Source organism: Uloborus diversus, chromosome 1 (assembly GCF_026930045.1).
Source record: "Uloborus diversus isolate 005 chromosome 1, Udiv.v.3.1, whole genome shotgun sequence".
Lineage (NCBI taxonomy): Eukaryota > Metazoa > Arthropoda > Arachnida > Araneae > Uloboridae > Uloborus > Uloborus diversus.
The window spans coordinates 188,476,835-188,504,413 of NC_072731.1; the positions used below are offsets into that span (position 1 = coordinate 188,476,835).

The 27,579-nt window shown below is 33.0% G+C and overlaps 1 protein-coding gene across 1 annotated transcript in view; it reads right to left on the minus strand.

The window, feature by feature from the left end:
• Positions 1 to 27,579, minus strand: part of LOC129217772 (protein HIRA-like) — a 93,696-nt gene that overhangs the window by 36,529 nt on the left and 29,588 nt on the right. The window contains exons 4-14 of the mRNA XM_054852118.1: positions 25,111 to 25,201; positions 20,741 to 20,835; positions 19,863 to 19,958; positions 19,286 to 19,368; positions 19,120 to 19,197; positions 16,297 to 16,464; positions 12,081 to 12,128; positions 11,938 to 11,994; positions 11,040 to 11,110; positions 10,841 to 10,946; positions 7,920 to 8,180 (exon numbers count right to left, since the gene is read on the minus strand). Of these exons, the coding sequence (XP_054708093.1) occupies positions 7,920 to 8,180; positions 10,841 to 10,946; positions 11,040 to 11,110; positions 11,938 to 11,994; positions 12,081 to 12,128; positions 16,297 to 16,464; positions 19,120 to 19,197; positions 19,286 to 19,368; positions 19,863 to 19,958; positions 20,741 to 20,835; positions 25,111 to 25,201 (1,154 nt within the window). The remainder of the gene's footprint in view (positions 1 to 7,919; positions 8,181 to 10,840; positions 10,947 to 11,039; positions 11,111 to 11,937; positions 11,995 to 12,080; positions 12,129 to 16,296; positions 16,465 to 19,119; positions 19,198 to 19,285; positions 19,369 to 19,862; positions 19,959 to 20,740; positions 20,836 to 25,110; positions 25,202 to 27,579) is intronic.

The following is a 27,579-nucleotide window of genomic DNA, read 5'->3' on the forward strand; positions in this document are numbered from 1 at the left end:
TCTAATTAAGAAAAAACAGAAAATAGATGATGAACTTATAAGAAGGAAGAAAAGTTTTATAGTAAGAAACTCCTTAGGTACAATTTATATATTTTAAGAAAGTAATAGATGCCAAAATTTACTAGTCGTTAAAAACGCATTTTATACTCTGTCTTCGGTGACATCAGAGGAAGGATGGAGGAGGGGGGATTGCTCCGTGAATATCGAAATTGGCGTATAAAAAATAGTTTTAGTTCATCTTTGGTTGTGTTCCATTGCAAGGACAAAAGAATCGGGTATATTCAAGGTGCATGGAGAATTTTTCAAAATTGAAGTCAAATATCGCTATTTTAGGAACTTTTTCGAGACTTCAGGGAAAAGTAATGTTGGAGTTCTTTTCTAAAATTCTTTCAAAATTGAAATCAACTCGAAGCTATTTTTGGTGAGCGTAGCTGAGGAAGGATCGCACTCGTCCAGAAAATTTTCCAAAACTGAAGTTTTAAACACACAATTTTAAGTTAAATTTGTTGACGTTGCTAGAGGGAGGGAGATTCAATAGTCTCCCATCGAAAGTTTTGGAAATTGAAGTTTAAAACGCAAATTTAGGCTGTCTTTGCTTACGGTAGGGGATCTGGCGGCCTTCCTCCGGGTGTTTCTTGGCACTATTGTTTCAAAACCCCATTGTTGGCTATATTTGAAAACGATAGGGGTAACGTGAAAATGTTCTGAACCGAAATATTTTTCGGAACTAAAATCCATTATGGGCTATTTTTGGGAAGAAACGGTTTTGGGGTTCCCAAGCAGATACTTCTAAAAGCGCAATTATATATTATCTTTGATAACGTTAATGAAACTAGAAAGTTTCGGTGGATCTTTCGGATATTTTTCGATATTAATATCTAAAAAATACAACTGTTGACTTTTGTCCACCTCACCTCGACCATTGATGGGTATGCCCCAGTGCCATGAAAAGTTACATAAGCCAGGCAGTTCTAATCCGGAATCTCTTAGAAATTGAAGTCCCAAAATCATATTTTAGGCATTGTTTGAGAACGATGAGACAAAGAGCGGGCGGGGGTTCAGTGTGCCCTTACGAACTGTTTTTTGAAACTGAAGTCAATTTCAGGCTAGTTTAGGCAGGAAAGGTTCTGTGGCTCCACGGAACCGTCTAAAAACGAAATTTTGAGGTGTATAGTGATAGGGTTGGAGAAAAGGGGGATCCGGAATCCTTCTCCGAAAGTTCTTGAAACTGATGTTTGAAAAACGCAATTTTAGTTTGTTTTTCAATACTTTAAGTGAGAGAGGGTGGGATTAGAGGTCTCTCTCTAAAGACGCTAATTGAGACCGTCTTTGGTAGTAATGTTTGGGAATGGATTTCGGGGCCCTCAATCGCAAAAATTCCGAAAAAGAAATCCGAAAAATGTCATTAAGCAATTTTTGATCACATTAGGAAAAGCTGTCCTCTAAAATTACATTTTGGATTTTAGAGCCAACATTTTTAGGCTATGTTTGAATAAGTCAAGGTGGAAGGGGTGAATCAGAGACTTAATTGGGTCCTTAAGATTGGTGGTTCAACCAGAGAAAGTTTCCGAAATTTAAGTCCTAGAAACGCAATTTTAAACCTTTAGTCTCGTCAAGGAGGTCATGGTATCCTTTTGGATCTTCGTTTTGGAGCTACATTTAAATTTGCTTCCCGGTGCAAGAGCCCTACCTGATGAGAAACCGGGTAGTTCATTCGGGATTTTAATTAGAAAAAATTACCAAAAAGGGGGAAAATTACAAATTTTTAGTTCGTCTTTCAAATATGTTTGACTCCCAGGGGAGTCGCAATTTTCCACTTTCTCCCCACGCATCCACGATAATTGAACACAGAATTTGTTGTTTGAAATGCTTGCGAGAGTATCTAATCAGTATAGCTTCTTTTTTATAAATAAAATATGTCTTCATTGTTTAGGTCTATAAAAGTTTGGGGGAAGGGGGGGAACATTAGTGGGCGCCCTCGGTGCTTCTTTTAGAAGGCACCCTTTCATGCTTCGGGAGGGGGGCCATTTCCCTCATTTTTCCTCCCCTGTATCCATGCCTGATTAATGGTTCTGTCACAAATTTTGCAACCAAATGAAGAAAGTGTGTAAAGAGTAGATATTAATGGATAATGAACCAACAAAATGTTTCCTAGCATTCTATTTTTCTTAAACTATGCTATGCTGTGGGGAAATCGAAATTTACGTACTTTGATAATTCAACATTTAAAATTCAGCATATTTATTCGATTTATTATAAGTTATCTTGTGAGAAATTCTTGAGGAATTTTGCTTGATTATAAGAATTACATGATGCGGCCCGCAGCCGCCCCTTGCTTTGGCCGCCCTTGTGCGGTGCACACCCTGCACACCTGCTAGGATCGACCCTGTATGAACGGTTCTGCCATGTAAAATTGTAAGCATGAAGATCACTAGCTCCGACTTCATGGCGCTTCGGAGGGCTTGTCCCCCCCCCCCAATAATTTATATTTGAGTGGGTCATTTTTTAGAGGGAGTGGTGCTTGAGGAGTGCTTTATGTGAAGACGAATTTATTTTTGCATATCGAGTGTCAATGAGAATTGTGACATTTTTGAGAAATCTGCAGGCCTATATGAAACTCAAAATATTAACGCTAAGACTCTATTTAATACGCTAAAAGATGTTCTCGTCCGCCCAGACTTATTTTTCATGACTTAAGAGAATTGCTTTGGGGTGAGTCAAATATGAAGGTTGAGTTTGGTAGGCTTCAAAAGTTAGCTTTAAATTTACAGCCTCAAGCAATGTATGTCCACTACATGCCTCCAGGGCAATAGCCTGGGGATAGCCATTGGATAGCAATGCTCTACCTTTTGTGATCGATGCTTTACTTGAAAAATTACACTTAAAAAAAGGTCAAATTAGGGGGGAAGTCCCCAAAACCCCCTTTCTATAATGTCTATACACTGAAATTGAGTCTTAAAAACTTCAATTACTTGAAATTTCTTAAGGGGAGTACCGAACGCCATTTCTTCCCCTAAAATCATTAAAGGGGACACAAAATTGCATTTTTAGGAATCAATTTCGAATCATTTTCTTGATAGGGCTTCAATCCCCACCCCTTCCCCTAACTTTATGAAATATACCCTATAGTAGGATTTTAATTTCAAAAAAAAATTCAGGGGAAAGCCTTAGAATCTCACTTTGTTCTACATCACTAAAAGTAAAAAGTTCATTTTCAGAACTTCAATTTCTCAAATTTTCTAGGGCTCGGAATCCTTTTTTTTTTTTTTTTTTTTTGGCCTAATGTCATCAAAGATAGCCAAATGAACTTTTAGGGCAGAGATTATAAATTTTCTGGGAGAGAGTCCCCCATCCCCGTTTTACCTGACATATTTGAAGTTCATTTAAAATTGTGATTTTGAAAATTAAGTTTCAAAAACAATTACTCGGGAAAAGTCTCTGAACCCCATTGTTGTGCATAATTTATCACTCCACGTATTTCTATTTCGTAATAATTGTTTTCAATGTTGTGTTGCAACTCAACTCGAGCTCAAAAGGTATGCCAGCTCGAAATGGTTCGATTTGACAGTGGCGTGTTTCAGAATGGTGAGAGATGTTTTGTCTTGAAAATAAAATAGTTATTGTGTTTCTAAATAGTGTCTCCTTGTCCATAATACCCATTGTTAGCAAAGATGGCCTCAAAATGCCATTTTTTACAATAATGTTTTGAAACAGTTTTATGGAAAAGAAAAAAGAGGTGGCTCCAAATTTCCATTTTCAAAAGGTTTGCGTTAATGCTTAAAACACCAAATCACACTCTAAGCTTTTTAACAATTTTATAACTTCTCATGTACAACCGGATTGAGAAGCATACAAGGAAAGTTATTAAAATATTAGCAAGAAAGAAAAGGATTGGTGTTATGCAAAGTCTTTGAAAACATTGAAATTGGAGTTACCCCCTTTTTGTAGAAAACCCTTTGTTTTTCTCCGCGTATACAGGTATAGGACAAAATAATAGAAACACCTGCCAAAAAAGGAAAATCTTGTATTAACAAGGGGTTAGGCCACCCTTTGCCCAAATGACGACTTATATTTGACGTGGGACTAACAATTGAGGGTCTTGAATATAGTTCATTGAAATTCACACCCATTCCTCCAGTAAGACCCTCTCGAGGTCAGAAAGAGTGCATAGAGGAGAAAAACCCGCTCGGACTTTGTTCTTAAGAAACCCCACAAAGGCTCAATGATGTTCAGATCAGGGGACTGGGGACACTACGTTAGAAGTTCCACTTCCACATCATGCTCATGTAACCATGTTTGAACAAGAGTTGTGCATACGAATAAGGGCGTTGTCATCTTGGAACACCAGACGTTCTTCCGGAAAGATAAGTCTGAATCATAGGGGGAAGGCGATTGGCGGAAATGTTTCGATAATGTGCAGCTGTGAGACTTCTCCCCCTCAGGACAACAAGAGACCACAATCCATGAGAATATATTGCTCCCCACACCATCACAGAACCCCCTCCATGCTTCATGTTAGGAACCAAGCACTCGATATGATATGCTTCTGCTGGTGTTCGGCAGACGAACACTCGCTTGGTGGTCAGGAATAAGTAAATGATGACTCGTCAGACTATATGACTTGTTCCCATTGCAGTTGTGTCCAGTTTAGGTGGTCTCTCTACCACTGTAGTCTATTCATAGCATTTTGTGCCCAAACTAACGGTTTTGGAATAGCTACTCTGCCATGAATGTGTGCAACATGCAACTCCAGTTAGTTTTCATTGACACGAGGCTCTGAAAGCAGGCATTCATTTCGAACGTTTACTGCGGCAGTGTAGTCTTGTGTTTTCGGGAGACAATCCTCTTCAACCTTCGTTTATCACAATTCTTCAAGCTTGACTTTCACCCACTGTTGTTTCTCGCAGAAGACACCTTACCCAGATTTGTAGAAGCTGTCATAACCCTTGATACAGTGGCCCTGGAAACACCCATAAGACTGGCTGTTCTGGACAGACTTTCAGTGAGACAAGCTCCAATTATCATGTCTCTTTTCACGTCTGAAAGATTGGACATCATCAAGCTTTGCTAAATACAGAATTTTTCCATGCAACCCTCATTGTGAAATGATTGATACCTTCCCTACCACTGCCACTAGGTGGCAAACTGTTGCAACACGTGGCGATCGTTTATTTCAGGGTCGAAAAAGACTCAATTTTTTCTGGGTGTTAATATTATTTTGTTCTATACCTGTATATGTATGACGCAATTTTCCAGATTTGTGAGCCCATATTCTAGTAATGAATCTTATAAGATACAATCCATCCTATAAAATTTGTATGCCAATTTTTAAATTATTTACCTTAAAAATACCATGTTACTTATTGCTGGTTTTTAAAATTGTGCAACAGAAAATGTGTAAACTAGCATTTTCAAGGTACAATTTCTTTTTTTTTTCTTGGTGGGTGGAGAGGGGTGGGGGAAGCTCCATAGGATTACATACCCCATTTGACCTCTGAAGACATCTAGCCCTTCCCCCCTGAATAATTTTTACAAGTCGGCGCCCCTGATGAAGATCATCTTGAGAATAAATTCCAACTGCATAAAAGAGATATTAAAACAAAATGAAAAAAGTTACACAAACCATGAATAATTGAAAAAAAAATCCAACTATGAACACTTCATTCAAATGATTTATATAAGCTGATAGCGTAATGATATATGCATGAACTTCAACTTAAAACTACAAGGAAGAATTAATGTATTACCTGATTACACCCTTCAATTGTATGTGCAATGCAGTATTAAGGAACAGAAACTTCCTATATTGCCTCAGAATTTAATATTCCATCTCTTGCCAGAAAATATAAATATCCAGTTTCTTAGCTTGCATATAACTTATTTAAGCACAACTTAAAAACTCCTACGCCACTATAGGAACGTAATGGGCAGTATCAACAATTTTTCATCTTTCATTTTTCTGCATTTTAGTTATCTAATGTACTTCAGCTATATTGTACAAGTTTGCCCATTTGGTTGGCACTGATAACAAAGCACAAAAAAAGTTAAATTCCCACATTTTCCTAGTTAGTAAGGAATCTGAAACTTGTTTTTTTCCAATGTTTCGAAAACTCATCCCGAGTAGCATCAACTCATCGGCCATTCATCGAAATCCGATCAAACTTTGATCGGCCGATGATTGGATTCCGATGAGTTTTCATCGGAAATCGCTCCAATAAGTCTCATCGGCAATAGTAGAATCCGATCATCGAAATTCGATGAATTTTGCTCCCTATACTGATGGGATTTGGAGCAATATACGAGCAGGGTTGTTCCGAGCCGATGAATTTTGGATGAAAATACGATGAGATTTGGAGCAATATACGAGCAGTGCTGTTCCGAGGCGATGAATTTAGGATGAAAATACGATGAGAAGTAGTAACAACCGCGATACATGGGACAAGCAGGAGGAAAAAAAATTAACAGTGGGAAAGGGGTCCGCCATCTTGAATGATCACGTGACCCTTCCACAATCTTGAAAACTTTCAGGAATGGTATTTTCGGATGACGTCATTTGGGACAATTATTTAATATATTTTAATTTTTTTTTTATAACTTGTTAATTAAATTTCTAATTTCTTACTTTTGATGAACGTTTTATGAGTTTAATCTAAGTCGCTTTTGCCGGGAATCGAACCCTAGGCCTCTGGAATACGAGATTCATATGCTAACCACTAGACAAGTAATGCTCTTTTCAAGGAGGAAAATAATGTGTTAAATAGAAAATCATTTGTGGCGACATCTATCGGGGGGCAAGGCCATGACAGATTTCTGAACGGCAAATGAGAATTTTATTCAGTGAATATACTTGTGGCGCCAGCTAATGAAGAGTCGGAGTCTATCATTTTGCCCGCAAATCGAGTCGGAAATTTTGGGAGTCAAATTGAACGGAGTGGAATTGTTTTGGAGATAGAGAGAAATCATTCAAGTGTCAGAGTCTCATTTTGTTTGCAATTCCAGTGAGGTAATCGGTGTTGGAATCGTGGAGTTAAAGTTGAATTGATTTTGCAGCAAATCGGAGTAAACCCTTCCAAAATCCAGGAGTCGGATTTGGAGTCGAAGTCTCAGTCATTTTTCCTCCGATTCTCAACCCTGAATGTTGATCCGTATAGCCTTACGTTTGATCAATAGTCGGATATTCGAATAATAAAACTTATCCTATTTTAAGTTGGGAGATTTCCAAAAATTTTACATTGGGAAAATTTTTATCGGATAATTTAAACGACCTACTTTTTTACCGATGAAATGTAACTTGGCAAATTTTCATCAGAAAATTTGATCCTTAAGATCTCTTTTTCCGAATGAAATGTAGCTCAGCAAATTTTCATCGGAAAATTTGATTGTTACGATCTCTTTTTCAAATGAAATTTTGACCGGCAAATTCTAATCGGAAAATTTGATCCTTACGATTTCGTTTTTCGATGAAAAACAGCTCATCGAAAACAGGTTCTCGGAATCTGATCGCAACGATATCAGCGTGCGTTACGTGATGAGTTTAGGAGGAGTCGATGATCGACCGAGCAAAATCCGATGAGTTGATGCTACTTGGGATTTCTTTAGATACTACCATTTACCTTCTCACAGCAGTATGCTTCTGCAATAAAGTTCAACTTAAATGAAAATACAGTGGGATCTCAATAACTCGAAGCTTATAACTTGAATATTCCTTTATCTCCAAGTTTTCATCAGGTCCCAAAATCTTGAGACTCTTGTTAAAACTTCCCATAACTCAAACTATCAATAACTTGAATGTTTTAGCCGATCCCGTGGGACTTCGAGTTATCGAGAGTTGACTGCAACTGCTTTTGTAAAAAGATTACAGGACAATAAACACCACAGCTTTTAATTTAACTGATATAATACAATCCATCAAAACTTACTTTTATATGAGGTAATGGTCTGCTACACTGTGAATTCGATGATGATTGAAGTTCTAGCTTTGGAATACCAATTTCATTTAAAACAGGTAAAGTAGGAGATGTACAGTTGTCAGATGCGTCTTTGGATTCTTCTTCTTCTTTAATCTTTATTTCTTCTTGAAACTTTAAAATTTCTGGATTTTCAACAACAGATAAAGCAGATGAAGCAGTATGATTTGTCATGGCCATACTTTTTCCATATAAACTTTGATGTAAATGATTCTGAAAGTTAATGCATATGATTTAATGGATAAAAATGGGCAGTCTGCTCATAAGCATATGTCTACTCATTGTGTTCTAAAATTGTGCAAAATTAGCCATTTCTGAATTGAATATTTTTAATACAAACATGCCATAACTAAGCTTTTGAAAGTTGCTAGCACTCACAGAAAATATTTGTTATTGCTCATTAATCAAAAATTTCCTCACTGCGCACAAAGAAAAAACTTGAAAAGAAAAAAAATTAAATATGCTTTAGGTAAAACCTTTGGACATTTTTAGAACAGTCGAAGTTTAAGTAACATATACACAACAGTATTATTTTTTCATAAGGAAGAATGTAGTTGCTTTAAAATTAATTAAAATTATCAGGGAAACACAAGAATTTTCCTTTTTATGCTCTAAGCGAGACATAATGGAAATATTTTATTCTACATTTTGTTATGCCCGAGAAAGTAATAAAACGAGAAAGAATTCTACTCCGTAATTTATTGAAATAGTATAAAATGAAGTCTCCAAAAAGTGTCTGTTTGTTTGAACGTGTAAAACTCAAAAACTAACCGGCAGATTTCGCCAAAATTTTCACAGTATCTTTTTTCAGCCCCCGAAAGGTTTGCAGACGAGTTCAAAGAAGTTCGACAAGTAGTTCTTTTTGTATTCTAATTTAAGCCCAATTTTCACATAAATTCCCGAATATGGGAGTGAAAAATTACTTTCTCATATTAATATTACATATTGTTGGGAAGAATAGAATTTTTCGCGTTCTACACAATTTTTTTTAATTTCTAACTTAATTACGGTGGGAGTGATTCAAGTTCTTAACTATTTTTTTCAGGCTTAGCTGAAATTTATAGGCACTACTTTCTCATTAAATCTATCAATAAAAAGTGAAGGAATCCTCCCACAGTTTTCTTTTTGACACCATTAGAAAGAGCTGCTTTTATTTACTCCACATCTAATTTGACCTAAGGTCGAAAGCTTAACCCTCTATCTTGATTAGGAAAAAAAGTTACAAGCGAATTAAATGAAATTCAAAAATCTGTTCTCTATTCCAAGTTTTTAGCCATTTTATTTTGCGTTTTCACAGTAACGCTTTTTGAATCCATTGTTTATTTCCATCTTTCTCACTTTCAATTCTTAAACTTATTTTATTTTGTGTTTCCATGGTTACGCTTTTTAAATCTCTCTTTCTCATTTTATTTTAATTTCTTAAAGAGTATTTTAAAATCTGTCCTCATTGTTTGGAGGAGAAATTTTGCATGATAGTTTTTTTTTCTTATATATAAGCCTGGTTATTGAATATTATTCACTTGACACAATGGTTATTTTCAAGGTAGACCGGGCAAAATTGGGCAATGCAGCTAGTATATGTATATATGTGTGTATGTTCCCTATACAAATCCACAGTTTACGTTGAAACTCGACCAAAATTTGGCAGGGAGGTACTTGGCCACCCATGAAGGAACATAGGGGGGTTTTCGAATGCCAAAAAAGAACCGAACTGACCAAATTTTAATTTTATGAATCAAAATGGCATTTTCTATAATATGAGGGCAAAAAAAAATGCTCGCAAAAATTGGGGAAAAAAAACCCTTATTTTTCTGCATCAGATAAAATTTGTTCCAATGTAATTAGACTGTAAAGTATAAATGTTTAACTAATTTTGCACTAAAATGAAGGTAAGCGTTCAATTAGAAATTCATTGTTGATCATGGTCATTGTTGAACAAAGCCTTTACTAAAATTTGTAACGTGAAGAAAATCATTGAGAAGAAAGATCTGTTGTAATTTTCCTTTCTCTAATATCTATATAAATAAAACATAGAATATATGTGCATATATGTGTGTATGTATGTTCCCTAAACAAATCCACAGTTTACTTCGGATCTCGATCAAATTTGGCATGGAGGTACTTGGGCACCCAGAAAAAACGTAGGGGTGGTTTCAAAGGCAAAAAAAATACCAAACTGTTTGAATTTTAAGACCCGAAAATAGCATTCAATGGCTCTTTCTACCTGAATTAATTATCAGATTTTCTTGATTCAGATCCCATTCGAAAGCCGGCGAAAAATACTGCTAAAATTGCTTTATTTCCTTTGAATTTCAAAAAAAAACCAAGGCTGTAAAATCACCGGAAAAAAATTAAAAGCATTTTTAAACATAATGGAACTGCACTTTCATATCTGAAAATTATCGTTTGAGTCATCTCATTTAAAATTAGCGTGAATAAAACCATTCAGAAGGTTGCTATTTTTTTTCTCGACTGTGACTAAATAAAATTTTGCTTTTGTTTTGAGGTAAAAATTTCCCCTTTCATTTTATTGTTTTTTTTTTCTGGGGGGGGGGGGGTTAAAAATTTTTTGGTGATTTATTTCTTTTTGTTTTGTACTTCCAGCAGAAAATAATCAAGGATTTTAGTTGTATTAAAAGAGGGTTACGTTTAATTTATTCGGGAATTTTTGATGTGTCGCTTTCTTTAAGAATGATCATTTTGACGAGAAATTTCACAGTATTTTTTTTCTTTAATTGAAGCTTGATTGTTGAACAAGCGTCATTTGCCATAACTTTTATTTTAGAGGTTATTATTTATTATTTGTTACAAGTAATATGATTTTCATATAGATATGTTTGTTAAGAGAGATTAATGAAGAAAAGTATTGCTACCTTTTCTTCAGCTGAAGCTGGTTTCCCAATTTCTTCATCTCCAAAACCAATGTAAGCCACTGTACCATCCCATGAACAAACTATTAACTCTTTACCATTTTGACTCCTATGAAACAATTTTTTGAAAAATAAAAATTAGTTAACAGTTTTAATCATAAGTAAAATCTTAACAGTATTAAAGAGAAAAAAAAACTTTTACCATGAAATATCAAGGACAGAATTTGAAAACAAATCATGAACAACAACAAGGGGCCTTTTCATGTAAGTCAGCTGAAAAAGAAACTTCAGAATCATTTTAAAAATCAAAATAAAGACTATAAAAGCTAACAATTTATTTTAAAATGAAGGGCAGAAAGAAAGACCTTTTTCTGGATTCACCCGAACCAAAAATTAAACGTTAATTTTTGTTATTCTTAAATGTTAGATTTAAATTATTATTGTAGAATCTCTAAAGTCAAAGATTCTGCTTATTTCAAAGTATCTGAAAGTTCAACTGTTTCCTCGCCGGTAGGAATGTGGTTCTTTTTGTTTCGTCAGTGAACATCATTACTTTTTGAAACCACACATATACCCTTTTTAGAAGTCTAAAAAAAGAAAGGCAGCAAAAATAATGTAGTTCTTTGGCACTAAGAAATTCACTGTACATTATTCAACTAAAAGAAAAATAGGAAAACAATCCCCTTTTTCAGGGCAAAACAGTGAACTTCGGAATGTTGAGGACATCCAGTAAAAGAGAATTTTTACCGGATGTCTTTACAGCCAAAAGCTCACTATTTTGCAATGAAAAGGGGGTTTCCTGCAATCCCGGAACATGTGTATGGAGATGTGTATCTGCTGATTTTGTGTGTTAAAACATATTGTTAATTTTTTAATGAATTTTTTTCTGATTCTTATCTTTTGGGCTTTCTGGGTCTCCAGCACCCGAATTTTTGCGGAAGTTGCATCTCTTTCTTGCGAATTTGCGTAAAAAACCCGCTATAGTGCATAGACCCAAAAAATGAATTACAAATATGCAAACAAACAAAGTCACTTTCACATTAGTAAGGATTTCTATTAGAACCACAAACAATTCAGACAAACAAAAGTCAAAATCTCACCCAAACAGACAGAGATCGGTCACGACTTCCAATTGCACAACAACAAAAATGTTCTATCTAAAAACAGGAGAGCAATACATTAAATATAAGAAAAATATAATTAGATTTAAAAAAAGAGAGAAAAACAAGTTTCAAATACATACTTTTTCCGAGTCTTTACTAATTTTACATAGAATATTTGGATTAAACCGCTGCAAAAAAGGAAGTTGCATATAAATCTTAATATACTGACTCAACTACATAAGTGTGTGTGTGTGTGTGTGCAATTAACACTTAAACATACACACACAAGTGCAAAAACACATAACACACCTCGAAAAAAAAAATTGAAAGGTAGTAAGAAGAATTTTTTATCATTTGTATTAGATTTTCAAGGCACTGTTCAATAGACAAAATAAAAATAATCTTAGAAAAAAACAACATTTAAATATACATTGGGAGACTGGAATAAATGAAAAATTTGAGATAGAAACATCACATCTAACAAACAGTATAGTGAGGAGGTGGCATTCGAAGAGAGTTCTTGCCAAGCAATTTTCTTTATAAGCGAAATAAGTTATTTTAATACAGTAGAACATAAAAAATCTGAATGCACACCTATATAGTTTTAACAAATTTTTCTTGATGTTCCACAAACAACGGGTTTTTGTTTTGTTAAGAAACGCATGTACATATTTTAACATTATGTATTGTATGGTACATTATGAACAGACTTATTATAGGGTTGGTTAGGGTAAGTGGGACCTCTTTTTAGAATAGTTCGTTTTTGAAGTCTATTACAAATATTTTGAAGCAAAAAAAAATTTGAACTTACTGACTTATTTTACCTTGGACAGTATTAACAAAAGTTCATCATTATTTTCTAAAATATCGCTTTAAAATTTCTTAACGATTATATTTTTTAGAAAATCACATGAGTGTCCCACTTAACCCCAAATGAAGGGGTAAGTGGGTCACCCCCACCTTTATTTAAATTTAAATCAACCATATTTAAAAAAGTAGTAAGAGGGTCTTTCTTGATAAAGTATGTAAACTTTTAGTATGGAACAGTTTTTTGTAAATGCATGAGTTTATGAAATATTTACTATCATTTAAATCTGTTTGATGGAGAATTATAAAACAAAACAATTACATCTACGAAATTGATTGAAAGCCTACAGGTGTTTATTCTACTTTCACATATATAGGATGTTGACTAAACATAATTCAGTTAATTGAGATTAATTTTGGTAAATTAGCCAAAATTAAGAGTCAAAAAAAAATGGAAACACTAAATGGTGACATCTAAAGTAGGATAAGGGTGCACCATTCATCCTCAGTAATAATTCCAACATCACCTGTATCAGGCCAATAAAAAGTTTATTTGCATCATCAACTTTCAACATTAGAGCTACATAATACTTAATGGTTTTCTTTGATACCAGTTTCACAAATACACACCATCTTTAGCAGTTTTGTAGCTTAACTATCAATTCCTACTAGATCTTCATAGTTACCTTTTATTTCATTCATAAACATTCCATCAGAGTTGCTTTTGATTTTAAAATTGTCACTATAATGGGGGTGGGAGGCACTTACCTAATAGTGAAGGGCCCACTTAACACTTACAGCAAAAGTTTGAGGGGTAAGTGGGACCCCTCCTCTTTATAACTTATTGAAAATATTTTATGCAAAAATTCAAATTGAAGTATTTACTTTAGGTTAAAGAATACGTAAAAGTTTTATAAGCATAAAAATTATAAAAAGTGAACTGGAAACACTTTCTTTGAAAAATGTTGCTTGAACTCGCAAAAAATATTTTTTTGGAAATTTTTTTGACAAAAGTTCTAAGAGTTAGAAAAAAGTTCCATGAAGTCCAAATACATATGAAATCAATCACTGTGGTGAAAAGTAACATAAGTGTAAAAAATTATAAAAGCCATATCTATATTTCAGTGTTAGGGGGTTGACCCACTTACCTCAACCAATCCTATAACCAATTTATGGGATAAAATGGCATACTATTTTCCTAGACAATATTTTCATGGTTATTTTCGAAAATCCGAACAATTTGAAAATCTATGGTTCCATTTAGTTTGGATTTTTGAGCTGCATGCAACAAGAATAGGCAGCAAAGGATTTTTTTTTTCTAAAATGTCTGTTAAGATAATAATTGATAATGATTTAATTATTTAACTTCAAATATGGAAATAAGTTTGTAGTGATAAAGCAGTAAGGATTAAACTATTTGACTGGAATTAGCTTATCAAAATGGCACACTCTGAGATAACTTTGAACTGTCAAAGATATTAAAATAATAACAAGAAGCAAAAGGACTGAAATCTGAAACAGGGGAAACAAATTTATAGTTCGTATTCAATGTCGGCCTTGGGCATGCGTCGAAAAAGCAAAATACTTCATTAATTGTTAAAATGGGCCGTGGTAGCCCGATCGGTAGAGTGTCGGATTCTGGGCCGGAGCGTCCCGAGTTCGAACCTCGATGGTCAAAGACCCACCGTCGTCATTAAAAGGGACTGGGCGACGTTAAATATGCTCGTGGTCTCAATGTCCTCCAAGTGAAACGATACCTCTGGGGGTGCTAGCACCAGGTAGCTATTAGCTCTTGGTCTAGTTCTAAATTCTCATTAACTGTTCGATCCGGTGATGGTGCTGCAATCAATCGGTATAAAAAATAATGAAGGCAAGGCACTTAGTATGCAGTCCTCGACATAAATACAGTTGTAGTCAGTTGTGACTCGGAATCGAAAAAAACTGTTAAAACAAAGTATAAAACAAGATAATTTTTGGCAATATGTTAAAATCACTGCCAACTGTCTTAAGTAATAAAATATTATAAAAAGCTAAAGGATTGAAATCTCAAACACAGGTAGTAATTTTCTGCAACTTGCACGTGCTCAATGATGGCATTCTTTCAAAAAATCAATTCTTTCATAAATTACATTAAAATAGAAAGTATAATAAACTAATCTCTGGTAACGAACATCAAAATAACTTCCAACTTTACAAAATTTCAAAACATTTACAAAATGCAAAAGGATTGAAATCTCAAACACAGACAGCTATTTCAAGTGATGCAAGTGCTGAAAGTTGGCATGTTTTGAAAAACAAAGTTAATTATTGCAAAAAAAAACTCTAAACAGTTTATCTTTGGTAAAATGAGTTAAATTGACCTCCAACTGTCTAAAATAATAAAATATTTACTAGATGCAAAAGGATAGTTGCGAAAGAACTTAATAGAGGTTGCCCTAGTATTAGGGCAAAGGAGCTCTTAAATCTGAACCGAAACAGTGTCAGGAGGGCTATCGGCCTTCTTACTGGTCATTGTACCTTGAAGTGGCATCTTACTATAATGGGCATCACAGATGACCCAATTTGTAGAGGCTGTTGCTTTAATGAGGAAACTGCTGCACACATCCTGTGTGATTACAATGTCTTTTCTGCCTACAGGTTTGAACACCTTGGCCGCCACTTGCTTGAACCTTGGAAGATTTATGATATTCTCATTAAATGCCTGCTGATCTTTGCTTCGGCTACTGGTCTGTTTTAGGACTTCTGTTTGGGGTTTAGTTCAATAGACCTCTAGTCGCAGTGCTTGGCTCTATTGAGCCCCCCCCCCCCTCCATCATTTCATTTCAAAAGGATAGTTCTCTCAACACAAGAAATAATTTCTTGTGGCATGCGATTTCAACATTGAGATGCTCACAAAAAAAAGTTTATTAATTATTAAAATGAAAAAATTAGCTAATCTTTAGTAACGTAGGTTAAAATGGCTTCCAACATTACATTATAGCTTCTACATTAAAATAGCTATAGGGTAAAATTTACAAGATGCAAAAGGGATTGAAATAGCAAATACAGGAAGCAACTTCCTGCGATGTACAAGCTTAATGTCGACATGTTTGCAAAAAATACAGAATAATACAAAATAAAATTTTTTTAAATATTACAATAAAAAGAGTGATACTAGGTATTTGATGCAAACTGAAGTTGCCTGGAAGGCAATGATCAGAACAATCTAAAACAAAAATGTGCAATCAGAAGGTGGGAGAAGGAAATAAAACGGAAAAAAGAGCCGTTTTCAAAAAATAGAAGAGCTGCTACCCCAGCAAACAGTAGTTAGCTGGCAAAACCCTCGTGATGTCATAAAAACCTACACACCGTATGCATGCATCAAGATTGCAGAAGTTTAGCGATGCTGAGTTCAAAAAGGGAGTTTTGTAGACTTGATGCGAAGCAGAGAAGTTTAAACAGAAAAACAGAGAAACTCTGCTCAAAGCCAGCTGTTGGAATGTCAGCACTATAGCATTTATATTGTTTCATTAAAAATTGCTCTATACAGGAATTTATTTGCACACTTACAACACAAGTAATAGCTTTCCTATGGCCTACAAAATCCCTGTTTGCTTTCCAACCATCTCTCTCAATAATTTGAGCAGTTGGCCCAGAATTATTCATGGCATGGGCAGAAACCAAATACCGGCCATCGGGAGACCAGCTCAAACGAAGGACATGTGTTGTACCTCCACACTAAAATATAAAAAAATATTTAATAGTAATACAGTTTTCAACAAACTTTTATAAGTGATTTAAACTCTTGCTTCACAGTTTTAGAATCAAATAACATTTTTGGTACATTAATTTATGTTTTCATACAATAAATGACAAAACTGCTAGGTGCTAACTAAAAAGTTCAGCAAAAAAAAGAAAAATTATTATATTCCTTTCTGAAAATGTTTTGAAAATCTTGCATAATTTCAAGGGTCTGGCCAGGGGATATTTGGGTCCATTAACGGACCCTTCACAAAAATCCGATCAATCAAAACGGACCTTTCACAAAATACCGATCAAACAAAACGGACCCTTCACAATTTTGATATACAAAATTTTGATATACAAGATCGGATCTTTCACAAATTATTGATTGAAAGAGCAAATCTGAAAGCAAAATAACGCCTGTGTATAAACCAATAATTTTTGGAACATTTTTTGAGGTCAAACTAGAGGGATCAGCTTATACAAAATCCGTTTTTTGAGGTCAAATTAGAGGGATCAACTTATACAAAATCCGCTAATTTTGAAAAAAAAAATCGGCACTCTTGTGAGGCTCCTGCAAGCGATAAATAATTGCTACTGCCAAATAAATATAATGGTTGTTTGTTTTATCACACCTAATTAGCAGCGGTGTTGCTGTAAACTTTTCTGAAAAGGCATTGGTAAGCACTTTTCTCGGCTCATGATTTAATAAACAATAATAATATATATCTGCGAAATGAACTTAGAACTGCAAAGTGATAGTAAGGGTGGGGGGAAAATATGATCGCTTCAGATAGGGTTACCAACTTTAAAATTATCACCACTTAGCATCTGGCATTGAACCTTTATAATGACTTGATTAGAAAATATTCTCATTTTACCAGATGGTCAACGTTTTTACGGAGCGGTGTGGTGCGGTGCGATGTTTAATTGTTATTTTGGGAGAAAATTATATGGGTTTTGATTTTTCGATACTAACAAGGATGATTACTTTAAATTAACTCTTTTAATTACCGTTTTTTTTTTTTTCTTTAGAAGTCTACATTTTGAAAAATGCAATCTTTTAACATCCGATATGAGAATCATATTTTGTTCTTGTTTCAAGCTAACTTCGCTTTATTAGGATGCAAATAAATGAAAAGTCTCTTTATTTCTGTTAGAACTCTCATTTCAAGTTTTTAAAGTAAATTTCCATTTTCTGTTATGAGTCAAAAATTAAAATGCTGAATAGATGGTTTACTTTATTTTATTATTTATTTATTTTTTTTTTTTTTTTTTTTTTTTTTTTGCTTCAACTGTGTCCACAGATATTAATGAAATGTTTATCATAGGACTCTAAAATGCAATTTTAAAATAATTTTATCAAAAATATTTCTTTTACAAGTCGTTTTTATACTTTTGATGCCTTCACTTTGAGATTTGCGATCTCTTTGCATCTGCTATGGGAATCCAATTTTTCGAATTTTTGATGTTTAGTTGTCTTTGTTGAGAGGTAAACAATCAAAATATCTTTTTATTTTTGTTAAAATCACGGAATTTATAAGTTTTAAATGAAATTTTGTGCTTTTTAAGTGTCTTGGGTCAAAAAGTTAAATGCTGAACCCTCTATTCTGAATTTTATTTTATTTATTTATTTTTTTGTTACAATTATTTTAAATACTGTACAGAAATATTTCTAGTATAATTTAACATAATGTAGAATGGCAGATAAATTGATAGTTGAGAGAGCGATTCATTTTTTTTCATTTTGAAAAAGCTTAGTCATCTTAACAATTTCACATTGCCCATATTTTTTAAAATGTGCAGCCAAATCTATTAAAATTCACGAAGTTCGGAAACAAATTGCCTAACAACAAAAATTTCTATTGCAGTAAGCAATGATTTCTTTGGAGGGGAAAAAAACTTTACTAATAATTTGTCATTTGGTTAGAGAAGTCAGAAACATCCTAACTTACACATCTAACAATTTTAAAACTAATTACGTTCAGCATTTAAAAAATAATACAAATTTCATGATATAATTTGTTCTTAACAGGTCTGATCTTGACAGGTTCCGATTCACAGAGATAATGCAATTACTCTGTAAGAACTTGGGATGTGCAACTGCGCGCAACCAAATTATTCATTTATTTTAATGAAATTTTATATTTCAATATCAAAATTTACATGAACAAGGTGCCACTTCCAAAACATAGTTTTGCAAAATATATTACTGACAACATCAGATATGTCTTCCAAACCACAAAAAGGCACTTTGGCAAAATCGAAAACTGTTACATTGCATGGAATAAATTTTGAGAATGGCTTCTTTATTGGCAAAATAAGTATTTTTTGACGCAGATTTGGCACTAATATGTTCTAATTTACAAAAGAAAAAAAAAGGAGACACATACCATATAAATATTTTTTTAATCAGGAATATCAGGACAAAAAGCTAAAAATCAGGACAAAATACTTTTTATCGGGAAAATCCCGAATATCAGGGCAACTACAAACTATGTTATGTCACATTAAATTTATATTAAAATTTAAATTTTTACAAAAGTGCACTCTATGAAACTCCAGAAAGCAGATAGAAGAACTTATTATTAATTTCACTATGACACACGTATTTTTTTATATGGGAAAAAAAGGAATTGAACTAAATACCTCGAGGAAGGGTTCTGTGATTACAGCTTCTTGTTGCCAGTCGTGGGTTCTCCAGACTCGCAAAGTTTTATCATCAGACTGAAATTAATGCATTAAGATGATGACTACTAACAGAAATGCCAGTAAAACATTTGAAGAATTTAAAACATTTGTTTAATTTTTGTACCTGAGATGATATATATTTTCCAACAGGATCCCAAGAAACGCCTTTTACTAAACCACTATGGCCTTTGAGCACAGCAGTTATCTCTAAATAAAAAACAAGTAAAAGTTTAAATATAAGAAAATCATCATGTTCACACAGATTTTTCACAGTACATTCATGTAAAGTTTGGGAAATAAAGGAAGAAAAATTGTTTCAACAAAAGCATTTAATAACTAAAATCATCCAGTGCTGATTCTTTTACCACTTACTAGCCTGGTGCTTTGATATTGTCTTAGAGTTAATATTGCCAAATTACAGCAAGATATGTTTACTTTTGAAGCTTTAATGAATAATTAATAAATTGTAATTGCCCTTCGTTCATGTCAATGACATACATCACTATGAATCTAAGACACTAAATTTTAAATTAGAGAACAATTAATTAGAGATTACCCTTTGTTTTAAATTTAGAATTTATCAAGCTTTCACTCGACATAAACACAATTTTCAATTTAAAGTACTCTTTGAATAAAAAGTCACACCATTCCAGCAAAAAAAGGCATTTTGAGATTCTAAAAAGAATAAAAAATATGAATACCTTGCCATTTCAGAGTGTTCCATATAACAATAGTGTTATCTACACTGCAAGAAGCCAGCCAAGCATCTCGAGGAGACCAAGCCAAATCAAGGACATCTGAAACCATTATAAACAAAATTACTTATTTTAAATTAAATCAAAAACGGTGAACAAAAAACAAGGTGAAGTTGAAAAATGTTTTACACTTTATAAATTTAAACCAGATATCCGCAGTGAAAAATATTTCAATGACATCGAAATTGATAACATTTTTGGACTGGGATTAATCAGATATGGCATAATATGATCATAACTTTATAAAGAATCCAAGCTTGCCCTCAATCATCTAACCTCGCGACTCTCATCAATGTCAAAGCAGTTATCAGTCGAAGACTTATCAACAATAATTTTAAATATTCCACCCTAGCTCTAAATAGTTATTGATGCTATTGATTGATTACCGACAAAAAAATTACATAAATCACTGCCAAAAATGTCCTTACGTTCAAGTTGCTCAGCACATCTGCTGATGCATAGCAGTTCAGGTCGGGCTTTTCAAGATCAGCCTAGAGGACCCAGAGGATTTGATTTTTTTACACTAAGCTGTTGAGATGGCCATAGCTGTCCTAGACAGCTTCAAGGCAATGTAAAAGGCCCTTATAAAAAGAAAAATAAAATTGAGAAGGTTTTCGAGACTTTTTAAGGAGCATAAGCACCCTGTGTAATCATGATTCTTAAACTTTTCAAAATATTTGATATTAGATACTTTCAAAATTTGTACCATTTTACAAAAAACACAAAATAAAAACACTACAGAGCCCAAGCATACATAATTTACTGAAGTTAAAATTTGATTCAATTGAAAAGCATGAACAAATATTTTACAAAAGATTTCTTACCTCCAGAATGTCCTCTTAGCGTACTAACACATCTCCAATGTTCAACATTAACCATTTTTCCACCACTACCAAATGCTGTTGAGCCAGTGCCATATCTAAAAGTTAAGAAAAGGAGAAAGATGCTGCACATGATAATGTTTCTGTAGAAATAATTACAATAAATAGGGTATCTGCTACATTTCAAGTTTTGAAATCTGACTTTCCATGACTTCTGCTCGTGACATTCCATGACTCACAGGATGCAATTTTTCAAGTAAAAACATTCATTTTTCACAAGAATATCTAAATTTGTGTTTTGTAAAAATTAAATTGTGATCATCTGATCTATGTTTACGACATATGTTTATAAAAATTTAAATTAAAAGGAAATGTAACTAGTTCAGCTACTATTTTAACTTAAAAAACAATTCATGCAACAATGACTAGCAATATGCATGAAATAATTTGAGTTTCAATTTAATTACTTTGCTACCAAAGACAGATTTATAGATCTAAATTTTCTAGAAATACTTTTTTGATTTCAATTAATCATACAAAATTTTTATATAAGTAAGAATTTGCATGAAAACAAATTTATTTCCAATCACTAAAAATACTAAAAAACAGTTTTAGTTGCAAAAGGATTTTTCAAAATAAAAGGAGCTTCCAACATGCAGCAACAATGATGTAAAACTACTTGTGAACAGCAAAACCTTTAGGCTTGATCTTTTTTCTTTTGCATTTTTTTAAATAAATATTTTGTTTGATAAATAAATAATGAATCTAAAACTTATCTTTTAAAGCTATTAGTTTTCTAAAAAAAATCTACGACTAGCAATAGTTTAGTAAATACTAAAATTATGTTTACAATAAATAAACAAATAAGAAAAAAATAAAATATTAAATTCAAAGTACTTAATAATTAACTAACCAGATATACTACTGCCAAAGTTTTAGGACAGGCTACAAATATTGAAAAAATTCCCCATTAAAAATTACCCAATTTCTGTATTTAATCTGTCTTAAGCGTCCTTACTTAATTAGGTTAAAAGTATCTGAATACGAAATTATAAACGTCCAAACGGTAGAATAATGTCGTAAAAAACAACGAGCAAGTATTATAGAAGCGAATGCAATCTGATTTTGAAATGTGTGAAAAATCAAGACTGACGAGTAAAAGTGTAAGAAACGGCTGAGATGTGTAAATTTTGCACCTAATTTGTAGAATTCAATAAATATGCATTTTCTTGAACCCAAAATCCATGACCAGATGTCAGTTTCCATAACTTTTGAGTATTTTTTTGCTAAAAATCATGATTTTCCATGACCATTTTTGATCATAGTCAAAATCCATGACTTCCCATATCCTGCACACCCTAAATAAAAGAAATGGGTAAGAAGCTATTTCCAGAACTATGACCTTTTTTTAATCAAATAAATGTTTTAAAAAGTTCTAACGATCAATATTTTTATCAGAATTTTATTCAAAAAAGACAGAAATAAGACACCAATTGAAGCAAAGGTTGCAATAAGGGCTTAAGCAGTAATAGGCAGGGATGGCTGAATTCATGAAAATATACCTGAATGTTTCAAAGAAATTATCATCAGGGGGTCATTTTTAAACAGAAACCACTAATACTTAAAAAATATTTAATTTTATGCATACATGCACACATAGCTTTTGATAAACATTCAACCCTTACATTCTAATAGTTAAAGTCAAAACATTGTGCATTTGCGAATTCAATAGTCAATGAGTTCTCAAGCTGCCTATGAACTGCTATTATAACTGGTATTATCTCCAGAAAATTATTTAAAACATGTCATTGACAAAAATATAATAAAAGTATACATATATCATTTTCCTTCTATCAATAATGTGATTGTTTTTAATGTAAACTCAAGAAACTAACAACATATTTCAACTCGCCCCTGCCAAACATTTTTTTTTAATTGCACTTGTTACTGAATGTATGGAAAAGAATTTTACTACACGCCACACATATAAATCTCTTTATCAATAAATTATGAACCGATTCACAGACTTTATATTTATTAATGCAGAAAGGAAATATTAACTTCGGATATGTATAATTTTAAAAACTTAATAATTGAAACAAAAATAAAATTAAGTCAGCCATTTAGACTTGAACTGTTTAACATTTGAAACTCTTAGAGAGCATACAATTCAGTTTGAAACTTTTTACTTTTACAATTTTAATTTAAATTATACAAAATTTTATTTGTTTCCTTCTTAACAAAGTGTTGTAAATAACAAAAGTGAAAATAATACGATTCCTATTGTGGATGCAAAGAGGTCACAATTTTTTAAATGAAGGAATCAAGAGCAGAAAAATGTCAAACAAAGAATTTATTTAAGTATAATTAACGTAGAATAAAGAGCTACAGTAAACATCATTAATAACTATCGACTAAATTGAAGAAAAAACACAACTAAACTAACGGTTCAGATTCAGCATTTAACTTTTTGACATTATTAACACATATACAGAACACTAAATTTTGCTTAACATTTTCAATCTATGATTCTATAAAAATTAAAATGAATTTCATTTATTGGGAGGGGGTGGGAATTCTAACAAACTGCAGTAAGTCGCAAAAATGAGAAAAATTTGATTCACATATCATTGCATCTTTCAAAATGAGAGCATTAAAAATTTGAAACGGGAAAATAAAAAAATTTATTAAAATATTAGAACTGTCCTTTAATTGGTCTATACAATGAATTATTAATAATTACTGAGATAATGCAGTAGACCCTGGTTTTACTTGGGCTCATTTTACACGGTTTCGATTATACGCAGTTTAAGATTTGACATCTTTATTTTATTTTACGCGGATGAGTTTCGATTTTACGCAGATGCGGCAAAGCGAACAAATAAAAATTTTTCCTCTTTCAAAACCCGAACTAGTAAAGATTGCAGATTACACGTAATAAACTGCATTTTGGCGTGCTAATAATCGAGCTTGGGCCACTGGAGACATTATATGCGATTGTTTAAAGAGCTATTTCCAGAAGTAAAGTTATTAAACTCACACAGTTTAGAACTGACTGGAAGGAGAGTTTTTAGGAGTGACAAAGGAGGCCAAAACCAACGAGGATACAGACATCAGTGACGCACAACTAAAAACATCCACATTGAAAATTTTGAGCCATTCCAAGACTTAATAGGAATTAGAATGATCCTTCTGATTTGTTAGTGAAGGAAGATTCTATCATGGAAATGACGCAAGTGGTCATGGATGCGTTAATGCTCTGCAAAGAATTATAGAGAAAAATTCTTAATGACTGCCAAAGAGACTATCATAGCCAGCTCCTCTTTATAAACAAAACACAAAATTAATTTATGTATTCTTTATGCATGTTGTGCAAAAAAGGCGATATAAGTACACATTAATTACAATTAGTCATCACTAGAATGAAGCATTTTGTTATCTACGAAACCAAACCCCTATTTTAACACTAGTATTAGGTCTCAATTTATGCGGCATTTCGGTGGAACGTAACTCCCGAGTAAAACGAGGGTCTACTGGAATCAAATATTTAGAGTAAGTAAAAAAAATTTGTAATGGAGATAAAACACAACGGGCTAAACCAGATTTCAGGTATTAACCGGAATTCCGGTGTGTAACCAGAACACAATCAGCTCTGCAGGGCTCGAAAATAAAATGATATATTCAAAGATATTAAAATTATATTGAGCACAAACTACAGTTTTTTAATAACAACTGCATCCTCAAATCACTGTTGTTTATTTTTTTTATGCATAATAATACAGTGGTAGATTTAAAACTAATGTCTCTTTCATTAATTATACATAAATATACATTCTATGCAAAAATTTATGTACAGTCGAACCTTCTTAGGGACCAACCAAAAGTTGGGGGAAGTCAAGGGTGATGGTTTAACAAGTTTTCCCCATCCTGTACAAATGCATGTTTTCATGAATATATATATAAATGAAAGCATGTATTTTCCTTTCTAAAATGAACTTAGAAAAATAAAATCAATTGGATTTCTTGCAGTATGTCATCGACTATTCTTTGGTTAACCCCACCCCATCTCACTTCACATGCATGCTCTTCAGACTATTTTATACTTTATAATCTTTAAACATAGCACGCGAATAGGTTTGAAGCAAAATAAAATTTTAGAAGTTAATTTACAAAAGTTTGTGTCGAACATACTTATAATTTTATGAGTTCAAGAAAAATTCTACTATGAAGTTACTGAACATTTTATTTCTTAAGTTTTTAAAAAATCCTATCTGTTTGCATAATTGATTAAAAAATCAAATCAATTTTAACAGAAAACGTGAAAGCTGAATACAAATACATTTACTCCAACATTCAAAGTAATTTGAACAAACCTTCCGATCTGCCATATCATGAGGACCTTGTCATCGCCACAAGAAGCTAAATATTTACCATTGCCTGACCACCTCACACAATTTACACAAGCTGAAACATGAAGAAAATAAGTTAATTAGCACAAAAAATTTTATTAATAAAATATTATGATCTTTAAAGCAGGAATTTTTAATGTGGCTTGATTTTCAATATATGTTGGATAAATATGGAAAGAATAGGGCTGCATTGGCACTGGACTTTTTATTCTTTTTTATAAAGACAGCAATGCTTCATATAGCCAGTGTTTAATCATGAAGGGGAGAAGTAAGAAAGTAAGGCACTACACCGCCCGCTGCTTATAAAAATCATTCGTTCTGTGGACATTTGATTTTATAAAGTGGCTGATTTTATTAACCAGCATTCAAAAAGATGAAAGGTTTTGAAACTTAAATTATCTAAAAATGTATTGAAGTTTATTACTTCATTTATTTCTATTTTAAGTATTTTAAAATGCAGTTATCATTTTAACTAAACATGAGGTACTTTTTTTAATTTATTTGCACAAGGGTCTTAAAATATAGGCATATTGTTGTTTGCTTAACAGATTTGGGAGAGCAAAGATTCAATATCGTTTAAGAGTTTACAAAGTGTTTTGTAACGTCCAACATGATATTTTCCTCTTTGCTCTAAAGTGCATCGTACATTACCAAGCGCTTTTCTGGCATCTATTGAAGAGGCAAATTCATCTTCCTTTCACTTCTTGATGCTTCTTTAACAATTTTTTACGTATGATGTCCAAAAGTTTGATTTTACAAAACGGCGATAGTGATTTTATTAAAAGATGGTTTTAACTAGTGATGTGCTGGATCGTCAAAAAAGTAAATCCGCGGATACGGATACGGATCTCAATTTTTTTTTCACCCAATTCAACTATCCAAGTGTTTAATTTGTTACGGAAGGTATTTCCGTCAGAATAATAACACTGCCTCTTCAAAAAATGTCATCTGCGGCGAAAATATAATCATGACTATGATTTACTCTTTAAAGAAATCTCCGTTAAAATTGAGGGAGAGTTGGAAGGAACGGGTCAACGCTGCATTAATGCTTAAATAGAATGTGATAAATTATTTCTAGCTTGCTGGGTAGATGTAGGATACAAGAGCAAGAGTGCAAAGCTGCTACTGGACAGGCTAGAAATCTTTTTCGCATTTTATTTCAGCACAAATGCAGCGTTGACCCATTCTACCCAACTTACTCCGACCGACAAAATAACAGAGCTGAGAACACCTTTACAAACAGTAAATAGAGAATTTAGTCTCACTTTTTTTGAAGAATGCCGAGAAAAACCAAAATGAAGAATAACAGAAACCCCAAATCAATAACAGAAACTAATGTTAAACTAAAAATTAAAAAAAAAAAAAAACCTGCCGACCTGATATTGAGATGGATTTTGCGGGTCAGAACACACATTGTTAACAAATATGAACTGAAAGCGGATAGAAATTTTAAATCATTGAGCCTTTCTCCTTATCCGACTATGAAATAGCTACTGATTACGAGTATAAAGGCTTTGAATTGCACTTAAAATTTCCTTAATACGATATAGCTTTTACTGTATATAACTTGGAAGTTCCAAACAAATATCAAACGCAGAAAACTTAGTTCTTTGAATTTGGGACCAATATTTTTAACGTACGGGTAAGTTTTTACTACCATAATTCCGAAATACGTTAAGTTGGTTTTTATTAATATTTCCGGTACACCAAATAACCAATCGGTTTTTATTAGTATTTCCAGTTTTGCTCAAAGTCACCTTTTGAACGAAAAAAGAACTATCAAAATCGGTTCATCTGTTTAGGAGCTACGATGCCACAAATAGACACACAGATACACTTTTAAAACTTATTACCCATTTCTTTTTGGAACAGGGGGTACAAATTGGCTTCTGAAATGATACCTTATAATTTAAATAGGGAATGAAACCTAATTTAAACGGAATTTAAGAGTCTTTTATTCAAATACTAGCTGTACCCGACACACGTTGCTACCAGGGCTGTGGAGTCGGAGTCAAAGAGTCGGAGTCCGACTGATTTTGGGGTAAAGGAGTCGGAGTCGGAGTTGTTAGAAAACATGCCGACTCCGACTCCGGGCTTATTTTTTTCCTTCCTTTTCCCCGACTCTCTTTGTATTTTTTAAAAACAGACTACCATTTGGTTCGATTACATGTATAAAAAGATACTAATGAGAAAATAATTGCTATTATGGCAATCAGCTAGCTTGAGTGCTTACCGAACTTTCTGTAGCCGTCTCCTAGTTTGCTTGCTTTTTAACTTAACTAATAGCAACTGTCAGCAAACGGTTTTGTTGCTTAACATTTTCAAGTAATCACTTTCAAATAGAAATGGAAATATAGTGTTTTGTTCGATCTTAGTTATAAAATAGTAAAAGCAACGTAACAAACTAATAAGTCGAGGCCCGTAGCCGAGGTT